This window comes from Nicotiana tabacum, chromosome 1 (genome assembly GCF_000715075.1).
Source record: "Nicotiana tabacum cultivar K326 chromosome 1, ASM71507v2, whole genome shotgun sequence".
NCBI lineage: Eukaryota > Viridiplantae > Streptophyta > Magnoliopsida > Solanales > Solanaceae > Nicotiana > Nicotiana tabacum.
Window position 1 is genome coordinate 6,041,975 of NC_134080.1, and position 10,553 is coordinate 6,052,527.

A 10,553-nucleotide genomic window follows, 5' to 3' on the forward strand; every position below is an offset into this window, starting at 1 on the left:
AGAAGCTCTCCATGATTTTCCGATGGGAAAAGATTTCCTGGTTTGTTTTCCATAAATACATCCTTCACATAAATCAAGAAAGCCAATTTTTGGTAGTCCAAGAACCATACTTTTATCACTTAGCAGTTTCAGACCTTTGATATTGAGATGCCCATACCTCAAATGCCATAGCTTTGAGTCGTTCTCCACACTTGCTGCGAGAGCAAAATTTTTCCATGTTAGAAATATCCAACGGAAACATCTTGTTCGGAGTCATGTTGATATAAACCTTTTTGCCTGACATTTTATTTGTAATAACACAAGCACCATCATCAAATAAAAGAGAATATTCACTAGTCATTAGTTGTCCAACGCTCAACAAATTGTATCCTAAATCAGGTACAAATTTAACATTATCCAACTTTTTTACTTTGCCATGGCTAGCGTCAACTTCTATTGTGCCTTTTCCCTCAACTTGCATCTCCCCTTTGTTGCCAAGCTGCACCTTTATCTTTTTTGTCTCGTCAAGCTCATTGAACAAGGATTTGGTACTAGTCATGTGATTCGAACAACCGCTGTCCACAAACCATAAGTCGTTTGGCCTATGGTCGGTATCAATACAAGCCATAAAAAGATAATTGTCTTCCTCATTTTCTGTTACTGCAAAATTCATTTTCTGGTCTTTATACCAACAATCAGCCTTTATATGCCCGTATCGCTTGCAATGATGACATTGAATGCCATTCTTTGTGTTACCTTGTTTATTGGACTGCCTGTATCCATCATTCCTTCCTCTGCCTCTTCCATAACCGTGACCACGACCTCGACCACCGCGAAATCCTCCTCTTCCTCGACCTCTTCTTGTTGGACAATCATTTTCTCCATATTTGGTGGTTGTGTCTTTTACTTGGAATGCCTTATCTTCATTCTTCTCTATCGATCGATGGATTCTCACCTCATGAGCTTGAAGAGATCTCATCAATTCATCAACAGAAAGAACTAATAGATCTTTTGCTTCCTCTATGGCAGCAACAACATGATCAAATTTTGATGTCAAACTTCTCAAAATTTTAGCAACGATTGTTTCGTTTGAAATCTGCTCACCATAGGAACGCATTTGACCGACTATTGCTAATTCAGGACAAAAAATCAGCAACTGATTCACCATTCTTCATCATCAAGGTTTCAAAGTTACGCCTTAGTGATTGCAACTTCACTGCCATGACCTTTGAATCACCTTGAATTTTTTTTTTGTAAGATTGACCATGCCTCTTTCGATGTGGTTGCTGCTGCAATCCATGAGAAAATAGTCTCATGGACTGCTTGTTGAAGAATAAACAACACCTTGGCATCTTTCTTCTTGATTTCTTTCAGATTCTCCTCCTCTTTTTCGTTGGGTTCAAATATTTCTATGAACCCATACTCCACCAAGTCCCATAGCTCCTACGATTTGAGCAATGTCTTCACCTTGATGCTCCATGTTGCTCCCAAATGCACACGCAAGTATACGTGGTCGACAAGTAATATAGGATTGTAAATCCAGATATCGTACCCACAAGGACTTGTGATTAACTATCAACTAAATTAAACCCAACAATTAATCTATTCAAGCAAATCCTAAAGTATGAATATTTTACTAAAATTAATCGAAAGTAACAAATTAAGAGATCAAAGAAAACAACGACAAGCTTAACGACGAATTCAATGTGGGTGAATATTCTAGAGTTATGGGTTAGCTAACAATCCCATTGAGTTTTCCACTTAAATCATCTACTTAATTTATCTGGTTTATTGGTTGACAGGGTTAATATTGCTCGTAGACTTCTCTCGAAGTACAACTCGCTTATTCAAGCTAACCTAACGCCTATATTCCTATGGAATTAGAATTAACAAGAACGCATTAATAATTCCTGTATAGTAACCAAGCAAGGCGATTAGGTATATTCCTATCCTAACTGCAAATCCGCCCTCCCTAAGAGTTAAGATCTTGCTCTACCCAATCTTATATGCAATCTAGAATTCCCTCTCCCGAGTTCAATCCTAGATTCGTAGATAGTATTCAATTGGTGATCAAGAAATTAAATAATTAAGCGCAAGATTGAATAAATAAACCAATATGATAAAATAATAGGAACAATCTAAGCTTCAAACTACAACGTTCATGTAACACCCAAAACTCTAGAACTAATAAACTATGAAATTAAAGGAAGAGAAGAGAAGAAAAATTGGGAAGCCTCCTCCAAGCGTGGTTTGTCTTCCTCCACGTCTAAAGTGTGTCCCTAGGTCTAAGATCTGTCAAAAGTCTGTTAGATATCTTCAAAGTAACGTTTTTCCATGTATATATACCAAGTAGGGTCGGGCCCAAACGAAAACACCTTCTCCTGCACGAAATAGGACTCTGGCTCTATAAATTTTGTACAACCGCGTCGCACCATGCGGCACGCTAATGGAAATTATCAGCAGCCTCAACTTTTCGCATCAGGCAGCATTTTACACTGCTACGTCGCACCCTGCGGCGTCCCATGTGGCGCGGCAGTGTAATTTTCTCAGAGTGAACTTATTTCGTCCTCTTTTAACATCCGGACTTGGTACACGACCTCCGAACACGATCCCGGCTTAATGTATTGGGCTTTTACTCATACTTCAAAGCTCCAAATCACTTGAATTCATTTCATAATGCCTACATAGATCAGAAGCACTCCTACAAAGCATAAAACACATATTTAATGCAAAACACTAGCGATTAAAGCTCAAACTCAATTAAAGTACAGTAAATTAGAGTGTAATAAGCGACTAAAATACGCAGTTATAGCCTATCATCACTCCACCACACATATTTCTCACCATTAAAAATGGGTATAAGTGGTTGAGTAGAAGAAAATCTAGCTAGTGCTGCCATTGTTATATAGTTTTTTTTTCTTTTAAAAGCCAAAGTAACTTTGTACCTCTGTTTCTCTAGTGTTTCCCTGAAAGACCCAAAAAAGAAAAAAAAATATCACTCAATACCCAATGAACCCAAGCTGTTCGCTCAAATGCCCACAATACCACAATGACTCTGATACCAAATTTGTTGGGCAAAGAGTAGAAAATTAGCAGAAACAGAGAAGAAAGGAACTTAAAGTTGTCAACTTTGTTTTTAATATTGTTTGACTTGAATAGATAACAACATATGCCCACATATATATAGGCTGAAAGAAACAAAACAGACCTAATATCTGGGACATGTAACCTACTACTGTACTTTATTAGCAAAGCTAACTTGATTTGAGTAAATAAAGGAAACTACTTAACAGAAACCAAAAGACTAGTTCAACCAAACTATCCATTCCCAATTTACTACACAGTAAAGTTTTGAATCACTCTTCAATATAAATTTCATAGGCGGTCATTCAATTTTGTGTTCATTACCTAAAAGTCATTTTTCTTTCTTTTGTTATGTAAAAGTCATTCAACTTTGTGTTTGAATCACTCTTCAACATAAATTTCATAGGCGGTCATTCAACTTTGTGTTCATTACCCAAAAGTCACTTTTCTTTTTTTTGTTACCCAAAACTCATTTAACTTTGTGTTCATTACCCAAAAGCTTGTGTGGAAGAACTCTCGCTCAACGGATCAAAGGTACGCCGTGGATAACAGGCTGATGACTCCCATATAGTTCCCGTCGAAGGGTAAATGATTCATTTAAAACAGATCTGATACCAAGTGAATGAAGAGAAATGGCTCTATTCTCGTGTAGTCTTTATGGATCTGGAACACAAGCTTTACCAACCAATCTGATGAGCCATTCCCATCCCAAGCGGTGCCCCAAAGAATCTCTTTCTAGTAGTTCTATAGCACAATTAGAAAATTCTATAAGAGGTTTTGTTTCTGGCGGCAATATATTTGGTCCCGCTTATGGGGTCAAATCAAAACGTTAAGATTTTAGGACCCCTAATTCTAACATCAATCTTGGAGAAAGGTAAAAACTAACAAATATTGAGGTCTTTTGCAATCATTAATGTGTAATTAGTTTGTTCTCTTGATATTTAACTCCCATCGCATTCTGCCTGGAAGGTGACAGTGGAATTAGGTGCTTCTTAGATTTTGTTTTATTTGTTATTAATGGTAATATTCATCGTTGTTATCCAAAATACAAGAAAAGTGATTGATATTTTAAAATTTATGCATACCCTAAATACATGCGAATTCTTGGATATAATTTACAAGATTCATTGATCTACATGATATAAAATTGTATGTTCTAATCTTATCTATTACAGAAACCAAGGTAGTTAGTTATTATCCAATTAGAGAAGAAATAGTGTATATTTGAACCATTACATACTACTACAAATTAAAATAAAATACCAAATATCCTTTACGGGATGAAAATCCTTTCTACAACACATATAGTAGTACACGCATATATACATTGACAATATAATTTTTTAATATTATCAGTGTAACTTAATATGTTATAACAGATGCTTTAAAAAATATCATAGTAGATTGCCAATTTATTTTCTAGTTAAACGAAAAATTATTTTTTCAGTGGCCTGATAGGATAAGAATTCTTTCACAAGTGTTTAGAAGTTAAATAGAATTCGAATAGATAATATGAAGTCTTTTTGAATTAGATTTAGTTTTATCCGATCACACATCAACATTAATCACTCCTATAAATATATGAGATCCTTCTTCGTTCTCTTAATTAATTCGCCTTTATACTACTCAGAAAAAACCATGACAAAAATAGCCACATTCTTTATTTTGCTTTTCTCTTTTGCAACTTTGTGTCATTCTTTTCCTCTATCAACAAGCTCTAGATGGATAATAGATGACGAAACTGGCCAAAGAGTGAAATTAGTATGTGGAAATTGGGCTGCCCATTTACAAACTATGTTACCTGAAGGCCTTGATCAGCAGCCCGTTAGCCACATTGCTAGGCATATATCGTTAATGGGCTTTAATTGTGTCCGTTTAACATGGGCTACTTATATGTTTACTCGTCATTCAAATCTTACTGTGGCCCAATCTTTTATTAATAATGGGCTTAATGATGCTATGTCTGGATTGGGTCAGAATAATCCACAACTTTTGGGTCTCACTGTTGTTGAGGCCCAAAAGGCTGTGATTGAAGAATTGGGCCGACATGGTGTTATGTCTGTGCTTGATAATCAAGTTGGTGAGCCCATGTGGTGTTGTGGGAGTGATGATGGAAATGGTTTTTGGGGAGATAAGTATTTTGAGCCTAAAGAATGGTTAAAAGGCTTGGATATTGTTGCTAGGACATACAAGGATATTCCATTGGTATGTATAACTCATATTTTTTTTTTCATATTCATTATTATTCGGGATCTTTACACAAATAGCTGGTCATATTCATTGTTTACTTTTTCTAGCCATATACATAAATTATACATTGATTATACACAAGTATACACATATAATACATAATTAGGCGCATATATATAGCCGTCCATATTCATTATTTACTTTTTCTAGCTACATTGATTATACATTGATTATACACAACTATACACATATAATACATAAATTATGCATATCTTATACCTCCACTGGCTATTTTTGGTTTAAGCAATTGGGTAGGCAGCTATTTGGGTTAATTTTTCTTATTATTTTAAAAACTTTAAAATAAATTACGCAAGAAATAAAAAATACAAAGAATTGAAGGCATATCCTAGAAATAAACTATTGTTCAATTTGTTTGCTGTGCTCCTTTATAGAAACTATTATTTGCATTATTCCTTAAAACTGTTATTGATTTTTATTTAATATTTTCATATAGGTTATTGGCATCAGTCTACGTAACGAGCTACGTGGTCCTCTACAAAACCAAAGTGTATGGTACGAGTATGTTCAAAAGGGTGCAAAAACAATTCATAGGGCTAACCCTAATCTTCTATTAATTATCTCAGGATTAGATTATGATCTTGATTTTACCTTCTTAAAGGAAAAGCCCTTGAACTTAAACATGAGAAATAAGATTGTGTTTGAGACTCATAGGTATTCATTTACTGAGGGACAATCAAATTGGTATTTAACTCAACCATTAAACAAAGTTTGTGATACTATTAAAGAAGAAATTATGAATAAATCAGGGTTTTTAATTAAGGGAAAAAATGCAGCTCCTTTATTTGTTAGTGAATTTGGTATTGACCAAAGGGGAACGAACCAGGCCGACAATTTGTTTTTGGGCTGTTTTCTTTCATTTTTAGCAGAATTGGATTTGGATTGGGCCGTTTGGGCTTTACAAGGTAATTATTATACAAGAGAAGGTCAACAAGGAATGGAGGAAATGTATGGAATGTTCAATTCTACATGGAAAACTCTTAGAAATCCTGAATATCATGCAAAGTTACAACTTATTCAACAAACACTCCAAGGTAAAATTATTCTATCTTTTTCTTTTTTCCATCCCGGTGGTTATTGTTGTGTTCACACTTCTCTTTCACTTTTCATAGTGCCGAGCTTTTCTTACGTGCTATTGTTATGTTTTTCATCTATCTTCTGGTACTTTTGATTCTGTTATTATTTCTTTGCATTGATATAATGTCTTTTTCGTCTGCTTGAGCTGAGGGTATATAAGAAACAACCACTCTATCCCTTGGGGTAGGGGTAAGGTATGCGTTCACTCTGCTCTCCCTAGACCCCACTTGTGAGATTTTACTGGGTTGTTGTTGTTGTTCTTTTTTCCCCTCTTTTTGGTATGAGATAATTGTTTGGAATTGAATTCTATCAAGGTGTTTGCTAATAGATTTGGCGATTTATACTGTCAGTGTATTTTAACTTGTTGAAACATTTAATCTTGTCTTATTACATGGGATTTAACTTGTTTTTATTGATTTAACATGTTTATATTGGTGTGAGATAATTGCTTGAAATTGAAATCTAACAAGGCTGCAAATGGATTTGACAATAGTGTAATAAATTTTGTATTGTCACAGTTTTTTTAACTTGATATAACAGCTAATATGTCTTATTTTACGGAGTTTAACTTGTTTATACTAACTTATCTTCTATACAATTGATAGTTTATAGAATTTGTATACTACATACACTCATAATCTGAAGAAAATTATACTATTTGTTTATTTAATTTGTTATAGTAGGTAATCTGCCTTACTTTTTAGTATTTAACTTTTATATATTGTTAGTTAAAAAGAATTTTAATAGTATTAGTCAAAAAGATACATACAAGTAACCATCCATTAAAAATGAGATTAGTAACATAAAAAATAAGAAAAGCTGCATGCTACGACACGTTAAAGATAGATTCAATTTTAAAGTTTATTATTTGTTACTATTCTTATGCATGTGATCTGATAGCATAAAAATTCTTTTACATTTATAGAAGTTTATATATTTACTCGAGTGCATTGTTATTTTCATTATGTTAACTTATAGTATTTTTGAATGCTATAGATCCAAAATCAAAACAACCAATGTACCACTTATTATTCCATCCACAAAGTGGCAAATGCTTGCATGCTGCAGACAACAATGTAGTATATGCAAGTGATTGCATCGGAGCAAGCCGGTGGAGCTACGACGGCGACGACACGCCGATCCGATTGACCGGAACTTCTCTCTGTCTAACAACATCAAGAGAAGGTTTGCCTGTAGCTCTTTCAACAGATTGCAGTGAACAAAGTACATGGAAATTTGCTTCAAATTATCAACTTTCAAATCATGATGAAAATGGCAGCGAGTTGTGTTTGGATTTTGATACTTATTATTCTTCATCTAAAGTTTTGGTTAGGAAATGTATTGGCTTAGATGAGAAGAGTATTGATAATCCTCAAAATCAATGGTTCAAGTTTGTTTCAGCCAATGTTTAGTAGAGTTCTTAGTATTTTAATGTTTAACATATATTTTAGGTTTATTTTAGTTTATGTCTTTGTTTGACTCTTAATTTCAATTTTTTGTTTGGAATATTTTGGGTAAATTTTATATCTTTGAGTAGCCCCATTTGAAAACTATTGGTTGCTGAAAAAATTAACTACTGACATTCCTTATTTCTATTCAACATGTTAATTAATATATTGTTGCGTTTTTATTTTTCATCGAATAGAAATAAATGGGAGAAAATGGATTTACGTTAGCATAGTTTGATACATTATCAAAGAGTAATTCAGAACCTTTGAATATACTAATATTTTTCTTTTTTTTTTCTTTCTTTTGCTGTATCATCATATTTTCTTAATATGCATTTTAAACATGGCCTGCTAGCCGCAGTCCTTTGAATATGTAAAAGATTTACAAAGCAAGAAAAGGAGAAAAAGAAGACAGATAATGATGGAATAATTTGGCAAAAAGCAAGTACCTTGAGGTTTTCCTCGTCATTTTCTTCATGTGGAGCTCTTAAAACTTTTCAAAGTCTCCCCCCCCCCCCCCCCAAACCCCCATAAAATTCTTGTTTTTTGGGTTAGTTGTGTATTATTTTTTTTCAATTTCATCAATACCACATAATATCATAATTAAAGAAAAAATAATACCATAGCTGCTCTCAAAATAACAATCGAATATATATTATGGACTAAAAGTGATATTTGCCCGTAATTAAATGAATGTCAAATGGTCGTAGAAGTCCTCTCCTTGTTTTCAGGTCAAGATCGCTTATCACTAGTGAAGTTTGTGGTTATAAAACTAAATTTAAAGTAAGTTTTGTGTCAACAGCTTCTTGTTAAAGTAAATATTATACTAATATGAAATACAGAATCTTTGATTATACAAAAGAAGGAATTAAGGACCCCATCATAGATCTTTACAGAATGAGACAACAAATAAAGCTACTTTAATACCTAAATGGTGTCTTATCCATAATCAACCATTAAGCAGCAGAACAAACGATAGTATAACTTTTCAAAGAAACATAATGCTCATTTAAGTGATATTATCAGTTTTTATTTTGTAACATCTTTAGAAAGACATTTAAAAATGTTAATTATAAGAATATTCGTCTAATTAGACTCAAACTTTGGCAAGTGTGATGTTTAAGACCTTTTTGACTATGCTTTTGCACAAAGACTCCCAAAGCTCTGTCCTCATTAGTTGCAAAGTGTTATATTAGTTAGTGTTTTGATAGAAGTATTTGATAAGGGGTTGCTTTGTCCCTTATTGGAAAAAGAAAGAAAGAAAGAAAGAATGTTTAAAAGCACTTCTTTGACTTATTGTATGCGGCGAAATCAGGGGATCTAATTTCTTGCTATCAAGTCACTTCAGAAGAATGTCTCGAGACCCCAAGGACGCGGAGTTGCGGCCGAGTTCCCTCTCTCGGGGCTCGTCGAGGCCCGACTCAAAGAAGACGAAGATCGAGGCTAGAGCAAATTGGGGAATTCCCAAGGCACACGGCTAAGTCTCACAGAGCAGGCCTACCCAGAGCCTGTATCGAGGCGACGCGTCTAGCCGTCCCATCTCCATGCTTTTACAACTAATGTACGGATTCCCCTCCTATATAAAGGTAATCCTCACTACTTTGTAAAGGGTTGCTGTTGCTCCAACCATTCTACACAAGAGCAATAACAATTCTCTCTCTCTTTTCTCTCTAAGTTACTCGCTCGAGGCGACTCTTTCTATTTATTGCTTCCATACTTGTTCTTCTTTTATTGCTTGATATTGGACATAAAGAACCTTGCTAATTATATCCAAATTGTTATTCCCTTACGGATTATCCCCGATAGCTCGAGCTCAAGCCCAGGCATCGAGCTCAAGCCCAGGCATCGACCTCGAGGCCTTTCATCGATCAGTCCGAGGCCCGGGTAGCAAGCCCCTCAGTTTGATTACTGCCCCGTTTTAGCTTGTATTTCATCGATTAAACTTCATATATCTGGCATCCACTGCTCTAACAACTGGCATAAAATAGATCACGTATTTTTAGAGTCCCATTTACAAATTTAATTGTTATTACCATTTTTACGGTAAACGGTTTGGCGCCCACAGTAGGGCTAAAAATAATAGTGATTATTTTCTTGCTGGTTTCATTACACAACGCAAGTTATCTTTCACGCTTTTCTTGCCCAAGTTTTTTTGATTTCAGGACAAAATGTTCGGCTCAGCAAACAGAGTCGAGAACGACAACCTCGAAAACCACGGGGAAAACGGTGTGGTTGTTCCAGTTGTCGGTGCGCCACTGCAGAATCCCGATAACGTGCCCGGACCGATTTCAGCGGACGCGAATTCGCAGGACACACAACAGGTCGACGAAACCTCACACACCGACAAGAGCATGCGGCATGACGACCATTAGGAAGCCCAAAAAATCCCAGTCCGAGAAGAACATGAAGTTAGTCTTCATATTATTTTTGAAATGTTGCAGGCACAATAGTTGGCTATCACTCAGTTGCAAAACCAACCGAAGACTCCCAGCATAGTAGCACCGGAAACAGTCCCCCCAGCCGAATAGGTACTGTGAGCACGTGATTTTTGTTTTACGCGACAATCACTCCAAAAGAAACAAAAATAATAGCAATCGGTCTTGCTGTACAATTTTTGGATTTTTACGTGGTATGTTGTTAATTATTTATGATTTTTACCCATTTTATTTTTATTAAAAACAAAATACAAAAAATGTG

The 10,553-nt window shown here is 35.0% G+C and overlaps 1 protein-coding gene across 1 annotated transcript; it reads left to right on the forward strand.

Annotated features, from left to right (window-relative positions):
* The first annotated feature begins 4,685 nt into the window (after positions 1 to 4,685).
* On the forward strand, positions 4,686 to 7,870 carry LOC107822668 (glycosyl hydrolase 5 family protein-like). Its single transcript, XM_016649224.2, has 3 exons — positions 4,686 to 5,268; positions 5,768 to 6,365; positions 7,405 to 7,870. Exons 1-3 carry the CDS (start codon positions 4,702 to 4,704, stop codon positions 7,818 to 7,820), a joined length of 1,581 nt encoding a protein of 526 aa, XP_016504710.2. The 5' UTR covers positions 4,686 to 4,701; the 3' UTR covers positions 7,821 to 7,870.
* Positions 7,871 to 10,553: the final 2,683 nt, after the last annotated feature.